The following is a 14,828-nucleotide window of genomic DNA, read 5'->3' as shown; positions in this document are numbered from 1 at the left end:
TCCTCACGGGGGATTATCCGATAAAATTAGTCCAACTCCAAATTACCAGACAAAGATTGGCCCAACAATCATGCTACCTCCTCTCACCATGTCATCCTAGTATCAATATTGCACATTTACACTATTATTGTTGCTCATTATTAATGTGTCCAGCTATCTTTGGATTATTATGATGTTGTGTCATCACGTAAATTGTTGTGTTGTACTAACATGTGTACATATATGGCTATAGTCTAGTCGCACACTCTCTCTCCTCACGTTTTCTTATACAAAAGAAATAAAATCCTAATTTTACGTGATATTTTTTCAATTATCCGTTTATGATCTGAGTCTGCACCAAATCCACTCCATATCCGCAATCCGATAGAATCCACATTCGAATCTTCATCCGACCATTATACGCTCCGATCCAAATCCTCGAAACAATTGTGGTAAAGGATATGAAAATAGCAATATATGATCTGTTTACACCGCTGCACCTAAACCCTCAATCATTTTACACATATTTGGTGTAAAAAAAATATTGAAAAAATATGTCGTCCAATAGATAATAAGTGTCGTTGATTTAATACACCTTAGTATAACTTTGCCCTAAATAAAAGAAACTTGTTGTAGATCGGAGGAATTAGAATAGTTATATAAATCTTTGAATTTAAAGGTTAATAGGGTGTGCTATTTGCGAAAAACAAAAAAAGATAACATTCCAAGAATTTTATATTTGCTTCAACTTATTATTTTTTTGTAGGTCACATACGATAAGTATTCCCTTTAAATATTTTTCATGACATAGTATAATCTTGTACTACACAACCTTTTTTTTAAGGTTGATTGAGTGTAAAAATAAGAATTTTAAGATAGTGGGGGTGTACATGGCATTGTGCTCACTCACAACTTTTTTTAGTTAAAATCACAACTTATATATTTTATAATAAAATCCAAATATCACATTTAATGAATTAACACCATTTATGAGAATTTGGGCCATAAGTACAATGCCATGTGGCAAATGGGGCAATTTATTTCCCTTTTTGTCATACCAGACCAGGGTCGTACTTGAATCGAATAGTTCAGAAATTTCTTCAAGTTATTTTTGTAACCAGGCTTGAACAAAACATAACTTTTTTCGACGGGACTTGAAATCAAAACTTAGTTTTTAAATTGTGAATTTTTAAAACGTAATTAGAACTACACTTAGTGAGTAAACCTGAAAATTTGAGCTCTTCTATTTTTCAAAAAAACATTCATTAGTTTATATAGATGGAATGGGAAAACTAGAAATATTTTGAGCTCATTTAACCTAGCCATTTGGAAGTTTGTGTAACTTTTAGACAAAAGCCGTATTTTTTTTATATAAATATGGCATAAGGATAGTAATTCTACCCATCAATTATCTTGGATTAAACTACTTGGTGTTTTCCAAAATTTGTAAGAACATGAATTTTTTAACAAAGTTTGGTTGAAAGTTAGGAAAAGACCGAAAAAATCCAACCAACTGGGCAACTCAAACATTCGAAGATTAATTGCTTGCTACATGTTACTTGAATTACTACATTTATAAAGTTTATTTCTTTTGTATCTTTTGTATAGATTTTGGCCGAAAGTCGCAAAATGTTGAAAAAAAATCAAAATTCCTTTTCAAGTCTATCTAGGTCCAGAGTGTAGGAAAAAATCTGAGAGAAGAACCTCCTCTTCCACCTCACACCTGATTGAAAGGGCGTCAGCTAAGGCCATGTACAATGCAAGGTTCTTAGTGAGGTGCTTAAAAATAAACCAAGTTTTTTTTATTAAGCACTAGTGCTTATTTGTATAGGGGCTTAGTTAGGCATCTGTCTAGTGTAAATAAGTGTCGTGCTTAGTCAAAAATTGGTTTATATTGCTAAGCATCTTTCTAAGCACTCCCCATTGTACATATGCCCTAACTAAGTCGTTAGATTTCAATCCTCTGAAACAACCTATCAAAAGTTATGGCTTTCTGATAATATTACTTTGCGTGCGGTTTTGCGAAACCTAGCTTAGTCCCAATATTTTTTTAGTAAATCGGAAAACAAAATTGAAAGATTGCATGCATGGTCTGCAGCAGCTCGAGAATTTGCGCCACGAACTTGCATAATCTCATATCCAATCAAATAATTTGATCTACACATACGCAGATATCATGGTTAGGTAGAAAATTTATTTTGGAGTTATTTTTGTGAGACTGTGGACACGTGGGAGGCACTGAAAATTTTGGACGGCCGGTAGTACTGACGATCGAGACTATAGATGGATCGGTCATCGCGGTGAGTTGATGTTTGTCTAAAACAGAGAAACCGGCATATGTAGCATGTTACTGCCCTGACATCTCATTTGAATTTCATGGCCGATCACATTCACACCTTGAATTTGGCAAGCACGTACAACTGACAGGTTTGACTACAACCACATATAGCAAATCTCCACGCGCACAGCTACCAAATAATTAAGTAACGTGCAAGTGCATCGTAAAATACTGGAGTAAAATAGATGAAGTAAATTTGGGAAATTGGCATCCGCCATGGTGGCAGGTGACTGACTTTGCCATGAGAAAAATGCAAATCTGTCTTGTTGCTATTTAACTTGTTCATCAGCTATGAAGAACTATATCCTATCTTTATTGTATGCACAGGCCGGCACTTCGATTGGGTTATCCTGGAGCAGAAGAGCGAACTCCAAAACGAGATTGTCCATGCATGATCAGCCTGGTCCTCACCACGATTCTCTTCGACCAGTCGCGACCTATGCAAGGAGCCAGAGATCTCTATGGAATAATGAACCCCAAAATCGATCGAGCAGGGGCTGATCGATCTCATGCATTCTAAGACATGATGCTACGCGACACGATGGCGCTTAGATCTGCATGCACGGGCGACCAAGGCCTCATTGTTAATTTCGGGCTTAAGGATGTCGGGCACGGTGCACGAGACGGGCTAATACTAGCGTTTTGCAAAACAGTGGCCGCTTTTGCGCATGTCTCCTCCATCCCTTGCTGTGTGTGTTGGAGAAAAAACAAAGGAAAGAAACTACGCACTGAGACCTTCGAATCCGCCACTGCCACGACCACCGCCTCGGCCGTAGCTGGCCCTGCCCAATTATATAAGGGCCCCCTCTGCGCATCTATTGATTTCAGCATTGCTTCTGACCAGAAGAAGATCCCGGAAGAAACAAGATCAGAACCAGAAACCACAGCTACCGCGAAGTGGAAGTCAGATCATACATAGAGAGCATTTTGAAGCTGTAGCTGTTGGATAGAGCGAGCTGCTCGATCAATCGTGATACACCCAAGCGATCGGCCGAACTGTGTAGCTCGCATAGGTAGAGAGAGGTAGTGTCGTCGATGGAGGCGCTGAGCGGGCGGGTAGGCGTCAAGTGCGGGCGGTGGAACCCGACGGCGGAGCAGGTGAAGGTGCTGACGGAGCTGTTCCGGGCGGGGCTGCGGACGCCGAGCACGGAGCAGATCCAGCGGATCTCCACCCACCTCGGCGCCTTCGGCAAGGTGGAGAGCAAGAACGTCTTCTACTGGTTCCAGAACCACAAGGCCCGCGAGCGCCACCACCACAAGAAGCGCCGCCGGGTCGCCTCCAGCTCCCCCGAGAGCAGCAGCAACGAGGAAGAGATAAGCGGCCTTCGCGCCGCCGTCCGCGACGCCGAGCCGGCGGACCTCGTGCTCCAGCCTCCTGAGAGCAAGCGCGAGGCCAGGAGCTACAACCACCATCAACGGATCATGGCATGTAAGCATCCACGTCGTCTTTGTTCATACTTCCTTCTACTCCACTACTCCCTAGATCATTCATGTGCTGATTTCTGTTCGTGCATGCAGGCTATGTGAGGGACGTGGTGGAGCAGGAGGCGATGTGGGAACGGCCGACGACGACGAGGGAGGTGGAGACGCTCGAGCTGTTCCCGCTCAAGGCCTACGACATGGAGGCGGACAGGGTCCGGTACGTCAGGGGTGGCGAGCAGCAGTGCAGGGAGATCTCCTTCTTCGACGTGGCCACCGGACGGGATCCGCCGCTGGAGCTCAGGCTCTGCAGCTTCGGCATCTAGCTAGATCGACGAACGCCTGCATGTAGCTCGAGTTAGCGCTAGCTGCTTGTACCTGACCATGTCACACACGAAGGCATCATTACCTAGTCTCTCTCTGTGATTTTAGCTATCCACGTTAAAAGGTGTATGCCATGGGATACGGCATAACCGTAGGGTACGTGGTCTCCAGCAGAATCTGACGAGATGAGAAAAAGAACATGCAAATCAGATTTCCACACCCTTTTCATCATGAGATGTGATGTTTCTTGTGTTTACTACTTCATTCGTGCTGCATGGTTTACAAATTGACCTTGTTGAATACTGACATATAATATTATATTACTATTCCTGTATTTTTCATGGAGATCGACCTACTGTCAATGTATCTTGCCCAATAAAACCTTAGAAACCTACTATCGAAAATCTATATACTACCTCCATACCGGATTAATGGGCAATTACGCATTTCGAGAAACAAGTTTAACTATAAATTTGGTCCACAAAATATGAGATATATGCCACAAAAATTATACCGTTGGATTCGTATTCAAAAAATGTTTTCAGTAATATAAATTTTGTGATATATATCTTATATTTTATTGACTAAATTAGTAGTCAAACTTGTTTCTCGAAGTGCGTAATTGCCCATTAATCCGGTATGGAGGTAGTATGTGAGAGCCGCGAATTAATCGTGCATGTCTAATCCATTGACGTCCTGCTTTACGATTTCATTGTTTCCTCACGTTTCGTAAAAAAAAAAACACGCTGATTGAAACAGAAAAAAGAGAGGATGATGCGCACACTATCTACCGTGCATGGTACAACGACATTTCTCATATATATGTCCCTTGATGGAAGTAATAACATTTTTTAAAACTTGGTTGCAATTCAATCCCATGGTAGTAGGTGAAAAGATGCAGTATGAACACATGATTTGACATAGTACATTGAATTCAAAACGTCGTCCTACATAAGCCCCGCCTTATATTTATCCGTTAGACTGTCGTACCGGGAGTACGTACTTCTTGTCCCTGGCCCTTTTCAGAAAAGAATTCTGACTCGCTCAGTGCATGTGATAGTCAACCGCGTATGCTTCCCTCTAGGAAGTTGCCGTCTGATCAGCTGTTTTGGGGGCTTGTCGTTAGACCTATAGTTTCAAACTTTGCAGCTAACTTTCCGGCCATCTGATCCATGCCGTCTTGTTTGTTGACTCTCAGTCTTTCTCACACTGACTAACGTGGATCAAGAACGTGCACACCCTGCATGAACTGAAATGTATGGCAAACATTCGATGTGCCAAACTTGCAGAACCACTGCATACATTCTGCAGAATGTCAGGTTAATTAGTTGGTGCCAAAAGCAAGCCAAGACTTAAGTTAGGCTCCATTGATACACAAAATGGCAAGATGACCAGATCTCTGTAAAGAGTTTCCCAGCTAAATATCCCTAAAAATAGAGTTCCACAGCTTTAAAAAATCGTATTTATTAAAGAGTAGATTTAAGGAAAACCACTTGACTGCCGTGTACAGAACATATATTTGTATCAGATTGCCGGAGTATATTAAATCGAAAATAAATGATGGTGTTTTTTCAGCGGAAAAGTACATAAACACAACTGGTATTCAAAACCTAGCCCACGGCCCATCATTCTTGTTAAACGCTCCGAACATTGGGCTATAGAACCATTGAGAAGGAAATGTGCTATACACCGACCGCGTGCCGCACACCCCAGGGTGTGTGTTGGGCCGGCCCAGGCACGTCCTGCTTTTCCTTTTTTTTTTTCCTTTTCTCCCGTTTCTATTCCTCTTTTAATGATTTAAAAAAAATCTGAATTTTTTCGGATATAATTTTTTAAACCTGTTTTTTTTAAAATTCGAACGTTTTTCTAATATGAACATATATTAAATTTATATATTTTCCACAATTTGAAAAACATTATGTTCGAATTTTTTTATTTTTTATATATGAAGAAATTTGAATTTGAATTTTTTAAAAATTTGAACAACTTTTAAAATTTGTACGATTTTTAAATTTGGACCATCTTTATATTTAAAAAAATTCGAATTGAATAAGTTTCATATTTGTACAATTTTTGAATTTGTACATTTTTTTATACTTGAACAATTTTCGAATTTTAAAAAAATATTTCAACAATTTTTCAATTTGATTTTTTTTCAAATTTTGTAGTCCTCAAATTTACAATCTTTTAGAATTTAAACATAAAATAAATAAATAAAGGAAAACATGGAAAACAAGAAAACAGAAAAACAAACAAATAGAAAAACAGATAAATAGAAAAAAATAGAAAACAAAAACAAAAAGCTAAATGGGCTAGGCCCAATACCCGACCAGGGTGTGCGTTTCCTGGTAGGCACCAACCTGGTCAGTGTATAGGACTGGCGAGTAAGAAGGGGAGGTCTAACCATCACCCCATAGCGATGGTTTATAACCATCGCTAAATGCTACTGGACTCGAACCGTGCTGCCCCTGTTGAGAGTCGTATCGAGAGCTCCGCTCCCTTTGCCCTTCTCCTCCATCGGCGTTGCCGGCCGGAGTGAGGACGGGGCTGTAAATACTAGGTGTAGATATAGAGCTAGTCGAAGGTTTCTTGTTGTCTTCGGCCTTGTGCTGGTTTTGAGCTCTGTCCTGGCGTGTTCCGTCGGCGTTGGGGCAAGGCCCTCTCTTCCTCCAGACTGCTGTTCATGGAGGACGGTTTCTGCTGGAGATAGAAGGGCTAGATGCTCAGCAAATAAAGCGGATGGAGTCCCAGATCCGGAGGATCGGCAAGAGCTTCAACCAATTCTCTCGTCGTCGTCATGGAGGCGGGGATGAAGAAGAGTTTGCGTGGAGCTCCAGATCTCGTCGATTGGGTTTGTGCAAATCTTCACCGGTGTTTGTTGGAGGGCCTGGGCGACTGCTTTCCTCCTCCCGGGCGAATCTTCTGGCCGAAGGGCGGCCTGTTTATTGCTGTCCATCCTCATCCACGAAGATACTCGAGCTACGCCGCCTGCTGTTTTCTTCGGAGACTGGTGGTCGATGGGCGGTCTCCCTTCCGGAGCTACATAGTCTACTATTTCTTGCGGGCAACGGCGGTCGATGGGCGGTCTTGTCTTCATGGATGACCTTGCTGGTCGAAGGGCGACCGTTTGTTGCGCTCTTGCACATATCTTCTTTCTCCCGGCTTCATGCCTTTGGGGAGGCAGTTCTGCTGAAGTTTGGAGTCCGGCTACCTCCTCTCCTGGAGGCGGCGAGCTGGCGTTCCAGAGTTCCCAAGTGGTTCTTCCCCGGCGACCGTCGGGACGTTTCCCTACCTAGGCAGTGGTTTGGACCCAATTGTAATTGCAATTTTCCTTTTAGGGTCCTGCAGGAAATATCTAGGGACTAGCTTCTAGTTTTCTCTTTTTCGAGTCCTTACCTGACCTTTGTATCACCGCTGTCGCATATTTAATACAAGGTCTGGGGCCTTCACGGCCCTTTAAGAGTTCAAAAAAAAACATCGCTAAGGGGGGACCGTTAATGGGCCTAGCCTATAGTTGGGTTGTTTCAAAATTTCCTAAATTCAAAAAAATAGATTTGGAATTTTCTCAGAATTGAAATTTTCTCATATTCAAAAATTGCTTAGTTTTCAAATTTGCCTAGATTCGAAAATTTCTTAGATTTAAAAATTGCCCAGATTCAAAATTTGCTCAAATTTAAAATTTGCTTAGATTCAAAATTTGCTTACTTTGAAAATTTGTTCAAATTTGAAATTTGCTTAAATTTAAAATTTGCTAGACTTTAAAATTTGTTAAAAAGGAAAACACAGAAAAATTAAAAAAATCAAAGAAATCGAAGAAATATCGAAAGAAAACCGAAACCCAAAAAAACCCAGAAAAAAACTCGTCAAAAACAGGAAAAACCCTGCTCCCTGCCTGTTGATGGGCCGCGGCCCTAACTCACCACCACCCGGGCGATGGTTTGTACCCATCACCCGCGGGTGATGAATAGGATTCCACATTAAGAAGCCCTGAGTACAAAAGGATATCTATGGTCGAACATACGCCTAAAGGCTACAGCCTGCTCTATGGGCCGTTCGCACAAACCCGCAACTTTGTTTTTTTTTAACTGAACCCGCGACTTTATGGGCCTTTCAATATTTTCTTCTTTTCCATTTCACTATTACTCCAATTCTTTTCTACCCCCTTTTAAAAAATATTTTGTACTACCTCCCATCCGTATAAAGTCTTGGAGCTTTATTTTACATTTTATGACAATTATTATGGATCCAAGGGAGTTTTATTTTGACATTTCTTTTTTATTTCTTTTTTAGCTGCATATTCCATTATTTTTTGTACTTTTACTTCTTTTTAGTTATATTTCCATTTTATTTTCTTATTTTTTTAGTTGCCCATTTTGGTTAATACATGAACCTTTTCTAGTATACATGAACATTTATTTTATGATACACAGGAATATTACTTATATCACACATATAAGAACACTTTTTCTATAACACATGAACATTTATTTTTCAAACATGCGAGAAAAAACTTTGATACATGTGAAAAGTTCATTTCTGTACCACGTATTTTTTCTATTGAATTAATTTGTAGAGAGCAGCTGTAAATTTGATACTTGTTAAAATATTTTTTAGAATTTGAGAAGCCAAGATGAGCTCCCTACATGGCAGGGCACATAAGAGGGGTCCCCATGTACTCATATATTCAAGGGCCGGTTTGGGCCAGCCCCATAAAGCCCAAAAGAAATTTGTCTTATCTTTAATATTTTGAGAAGTACCTTTTCCCAAAATGTATGTCCATTTTCTTTTTTTATTCTACTTTATGTTTTTCTATTATTTATTTGATTTGGATTTTATTGTATCATTGCATTGTGTTCTTATGTTTGTTTTATGTAAATCTTTAATTTTTGTTTCATGTTTTCATCCATCGTCAATATATATTATTTTATGCTACTTTCACTAAAAGTATGTCTGGAAATAAATATAATTTTTAACTAGTGGTATGTTTTTTTACATTATAAATTCTATTTACGGCATAGTAAAAAAATGCACTAGTAGCTTCATAATATTTTCCCATGTAAGGTGAACAATGTTTTTTCAAGCCATGATATTTTAATAAGTATGTGGACACTTGCAGTGAAATACATTAATTTTTTCATGTAAATCATTATAAAAAATTGTTGGGGAAATATCATTCGTGATATGTGAAAACATATATGCATATAATTATTCGATATGTATGAAATGATATCTCAAGCTATATGAACAATTAAAAAGACACATGGATATATTTTTCATCTGAAATTCTAAAATAACTGGAACATGCCATTATAATATTTTTTATGAAATTGATTTTACTATTCATTTTCAAAAAACAAATACAATAGGCATATCTATTAGATGGTTAGCACAATGGCTGGTCCATTTGAAACACCATTGAGTTGAGGCGATGCATCTACTATTTCTCGCAACACGTAGGCCACTAGGTCCGACGAAAAATTTCGTGGGTCGTTCTTGTTCCCGAAACTGCTATTTCTTTTGATCTCTCCAGAAAAGAACTAATTCATTGAGGGGAACATCTTAGCTAATATTGAATAGAATTTATATATCACGGTAAACATGAATATGTAGAAAATGTATTGACCACATCATAGAAAAAAAAACAAGTATTCATTTGTTCTAGCAATTTGTTCGTGGGATTGATGAATTTATTTCCATTATACATGAACAATATCTATATATTACATATGAAGCATTAATGAAACTCATGAAAATGTATAGATTACGTAATTTTTCCCTGTTATAAATTATTTTGAAATATATAATAAATATGTAGAAATGCACATGTACTTTTTAAAATTACTCAAGTAACATGTTAACCCTTCCAAATGCACGTATTTTCATATTTTATTTAACATGGAAAATGTAAAGCTTTAGATCGAATATCATTTATCAACTTTGGAAAAATCATAATGTGACAGTAAAATGGTCATAAAATAGAAAACATCAAAAATTAGATGAAAAATAAAAATACCCTTTCTCACACCATAATAGGTTCACGTGAGTTGGTAAGATAGGTTGTTACATGGAAACTGTGACATCCTGAACGATGGCTCATTAGGATTGATATTGTACACATACTAATAAGTTTTAACTTCTCTGCTAGAAGCTTAACTCTAAAGAATTTTAAGGTTAAACTTGCTTGGTCAGGAGCGATTTTGAGGATGGGTGTCTGACCAGAAAGTCCTTCTTGGATGCGCATGAGTGATTCAAGTACTTTTAGGCAACTTTTATATCCACATTTCAAATGGTTCAAGTAAACGCTAAAAAGTAGCAAATGATCCAAATCAGTACAACAAGAAGCCGTTGATCAAAAGGGCCGCTTGGGCCGCCATTGCCTCGACATTAGCGTCATCCTGAACTTGGGTAGCATGTGCCAAGGCTTCGGCCCTTTCTTGGGTGGCTGCAGCCACAATAAGTTTGGTCTTTATGTTGCGTATGCGGTCAGGTCGCTTCCTCATATTCCTCCTCCATCTCCTTCGGCATGAGCTCCTTCTGCGGCTTGAACAAACCAGGCAAGGTGGGATTTCTTGGGCGACCACGGCCAGGAGTCAGAGCCGGACCAATAGCGGCAATGTTTGTAGTCACGGTGGTGGGATCTGTGGCCACGGTGCCATGAGTTGTGGCCTTGGCAACATGAGTGGCGTCTATTGTGGTCTCGGGCAAGGCGAGGGGGGGCGTTATCTCCATGGATAAGTCTAGGCGAACGCTACCGATCATTGGAAGAGAGTGGGAAGGGAAAGTGTGGCTCGCTGGAGAACCCGGGGGCGGACGCGTGAGCTGTCTGCTGGACCGCAAACCAAACAAAAATTGGGATGAGAATGCGCTAACCCTAACGTGTCCGGCGGGGCGCGGCCTGTTTGAAAGTCGTTCTTAGGCCTCGCATTTTGCCTTCGCGAGCAACAACTGACACGATTTGTATGTTTTCGGGCAGTCGTTGGAGATGACCAAAAGGCTTGTACAATAAAGAGCAATCAGTTGCTTAGGGCATCTTTAACGCGGCGACCCATCCCACGTCGGTGCATCTGGATGGGTTGAACAGGACAAAAACCTGGCCCAGCGCGCGGATCCATCCCTAAAACGGATGGCCGCGGCGTCTGGGACGACCCAAAGCCGGCCCAAATCTGGGCCGCATTTGCGTGAATGCGGACACGGAAGGCTGCCCTCTCGCGTGCTCCCCTTGTCCTCCCCTAGCCCGCATATCTGCTTCCCAAAACACACCCACTCCACTTCACTCCCAAAACCTAGATATGGCCGACGAAGCTACTGCCGCCGCCACCGCCACCCTCGGAGACGAGGCCCAGCTCGCGGCCGTTGTCGCTCTTGCCGTGGAGCAGGCTCCTGTCCTAGACACTCTGGTGGTCACGCCGCCCGCGACAGTGACGAAGAAGGCGAAGCCCAAGATCACCGTGGAGTAGAGGGCGATCGAGAGCAAGAAGCGGGCTGACCGGCGCAGGACGCACGAACAACGGAAAAAGGAGGTCGCTGCCGCGGAGGAGCGGCAGAGGGCGGCCGAGCAGCTCCTCCAACTGCAAACAGATGCGAAGGCGAAGGCCATGCAAGATCATGCCATGCTCTTTTACGGCCACGCCGCGCTCGCTCAACACATCATCGTCCCGGGCGCCGGCACGGCCTCGGTAGGAAGCTCCGCCTCGTCCGTGACCCGGCCCCTTCCTCCAAGGTTAACAGCCCCGCCGACTGCCCCATTTGGGTACACGCCTGACGCGCGGGAAAATGGTGGCGCCGTCAGGGCGGTACGTGTACCCTTCCCTGGATGGGTCACCGGAGGTGGGCGAGTCCATGACGGGGCCGTCGCCTTCGTCCATTGACCTGAACCGAGCGTCGGCGCACTCCAAGGCCCCCAAGCACCCTGGAGCAGCAGCGATGGCCGGTACCCGCAACATGTTCGACGAAGGCTAGGGAAATTGAGCTCAAAGAGAAAGAGTTGGAGCTCAGGGCATCTCCAACGGGGCGACGCAAACGGGCATTGAGCGACAGTTTGCGTACGTCGGGCCGAAAAATGCGTCTAGTACCACCTCCAGCGGGGCGACGCAAAGTGACCGGGCTGTCCGCGACGACGCAAACCTGGCCCAAATATGGGCCTCGGATGCGTCTCTGCAGACGCGCAAAGTGTCCGCTCGCGTCTGGTGGATGTTTCGTCTGGCCCGCATGGTAGTGACCCAACGTCAATGCGTCTTCTCAGCGGCGCCAGTATGCGGCGCCGAGGCGTCGCTTCGGCAGTCTGCGGCCGCGTAAATGGTGATGCCTCGTGTGGCGCGCAGCCGTCGTCTACCTCTGTGCACGAAGTAATGGCGATGTCACGCGTGCCGTGGCCGTCGCCCTGCCTCCGACCTATATAAATAGGGGCGTGGGCATCTCATTTCCTCCCCACTAAACCCTAGCCGCCGCACAACCTCCACCGTAGCGCCGGCTGCCGCTCAGCCTCCACCGGAGCCAGCATGAGCAGCGCCGGCCGCGGCCAGGCTGCCGCGCATCCACCTCCACCTCCCACTCCACCTCCCCCGGCCTCGAGCTCCGACGAGGAGTTCGACGACGACAGCACCGACGACCTCCTCGACTTGGTCAGGGACGCCGAGGCCCTGGCTCTCGCGGAGGAGGAAGCAGAGGAGGAGCGGGCGTCCCATGCGGCGTTCGACGCCGAGATGGAACAACGCAGGGTGATGACGTGTGAAGCACACGTCCGTTGGGAACCCCAAGAGGAAGGTGTGATGCGTACAGCAGCAAGTTTCCCTCAGTAAGAAACCAAGGTTTATCGAACCAGTAGGAGATGAAGGCCACGTGAAGGTTGTTGGTGAAGGAGTGTAGTGCGGCGCAACACCGGGGATTCCGGCGCCAACGTGGAACCTGCACAACACAACCAAAATACTTTGCCCCAACTTAACAGTGAGGTTGTCAATCTCACCGGCTTGGTGTAAACAAAGGATTAAACGTATGGTGTGGAGAATGATGTTTGCTTGTGAAGAACAACAGAGAACAGAGATTGCAGTTGATTGTATTTCAGATGTAAAAGAATGGACCGGGGTCCACCGTTCACTAGTGGTGTCTCTCCAATAATATAAAAAGAATGCTGGGTGAAAAAATTATAGTTGGGCAGTTGACAAATAGAGAGGGCATAACAATGCACATACATATCATGATGACTACTATGAGATTTACTTAGGGCATTACGACAAAGAACATAGACCACTATCCAGCATGCATCTATGCCTAAAAAGTCCACCTTCGGGTTAGCATCCGCACCCCTTCCAGTATTAAGTTGCAAATAACAGACAATTGCATTAAGTATGGTGCGTAATGTAATCAACACAAATATCCTTAGACAAAGCATCGATGTTTTATCCTTAGTGGCAACAACACATCCATAACCTTAGAACTTTCTGTCACTGTTCCAGATTCAATGGAGGCATGAACCCACTATCGAGCATAAATACTCCCTCTTAGAGTTACAAGTATCAACTTGGCCAGAGCCTCTACTAGCAACGGAGAGCATGCAAGATCATAAACAACACATATATGATAGATCAATAATCAACTTGACATAGTATTCCATATTCATCGGATCCCAACAAACACAACATGTAGCATTACAAATAGACGATCTTGATCATGATAGGCAGCTCACAAGATCTAAACATGATAGCACAAGAGGAAAAGACAACCATCTAGCTACTGCTATGGACCCATAGTCCAAGGATGAACTACTCACGCATCAATCCGGAGGCGGGCATGATGATGTAGAGTCCTCCGGTGATGATTCCCCTCTCCGGCAGGGTGCCGGAGGCGATCTCCTGAATCCCCGAGATGGGATTGGCGGCGACGGCGTCACGGTATGTTTTCTCGTATCGTGGCTCTCGGTACTAGGGTTTTCGCGACGGAGAGAATAAATAGGCGAAGGGGCAGAGTCGGGAGGCGGCCGAGGGGCCCACCCCAAAGGCCGGCGCGGCCAGGGGCCCCACCGCGCCGCCCTAGGGTGTGGGCGCCTCGCGGGCCCTCTTCGTTTCCTCCTCAGACTTCTGGAAGGCTCCGTGCAAAATAAGACCGTGGGCTTTTGTTTCGTACAATTCCGAGAATATTTCCTGTGTAAGATTTCTGAACCCAAAAATAGCAGAAAACAGGAACTGGCGCTTCGGCATCTTGTTAATAGGTTAGTGCCGGAAAATGCATCAAAATGATATAAAGTGTATATAAAACATGTGAGTGTTGTCATAAAACTAGCATGGAACATAAGAAATTATAGATACGTTTGAGACGTATCAAGCATCCCCAAGCTTAGTTCCTACTCGCCCTCGAGTAGGTAAACGATAACAAGGATAATTTCTGAAGTGACATGCTGCTATCATAATCTTGATCAATACTATTGTAAAGCATATGAGATGAATGAAGTGATTCAAAGCAATGGTAAAGATAATGACTAAACAACTGATCATATAGCAAAGACTTTTCATGAATAGTACTTTCAAGACAAGCATCAATAAGTTTTGCATAGGAGTTAACTCATAAAGCAATAAATTCTTAGTAGAAGGTTTTGAAGCAACACAAAGGAAGATATAAGTTTCAGCAGTTGCTTTCAACTTCAACATGTTTATCTCATGGATAATTGTCAACACAAAGTAATATGATGAATGCAAATAAGCAAGTATGTAAGAATCAATGCACAGAGTTAACGTAAGTGTTTGCTTCTAAGATAGAAAGAAGTAGGTAAACTGAC

General features: G+C 43.1%; 1 protein-coding gene across 1 annotated transcript; it reads left to right on the top strand.

Annotated features, from left to right (window-relative positions):
- The first annotated feature begins 3,352 nt into the window (after positions 1–3,352).
- Positions 3,353–4,062, top strand: LOC124666038 (WUSCHEL-related homeobox 9-like). Its single transcript, XM_047203385.1, has 2 exons — positions 3,353–3,746; positions 3,836–4,062. The coding sequence occupies exons 1-2, from the start codon at positions 3,353–3,355 to the stop codon at positions 4,060–4,062; spliced, it is 621 nt and encodes a 206-aa protein (XP_047059341.1).
- The last annotated feature ends 10,766 nt before the right edge of the window (positions 4,063–14,828 follow it).

This window comes from Lolium rigidum, chromosome 6 (assembly GCF_022539505.1).
Source record: "Lolium rigidum isolate FL_2022 chromosome 6, APGP_CSIRO_Lrig_0.1, whole genome shotgun sequence".
Taxonomy (NCBI): Eukaryota; Viridiplantae; Streptophyta; class Magnoliopsida; order Poales; family Poaceae; genus Lolium; species Lolium rigidum.
This window is presented reverse-complemented; position numbering and strand designations above follow the sequence as displayed.

Coding starts and splice junctions, on each gene's coding strand:
- LOC124666038 (XM_047203385.1), top strand. CDS start 3,353: ATGGAGGCGCTGAGCGGGCGGGTAGGCGTCAAGTGCGGGCGGTGGAAC. Junction 3,747..3,835: donor CCATCAACGGATCATGGCAT/GTAAGCATCCAC, acceptor TCGTGCATGCAG/GCTATGTGAGGGACGTGGTG.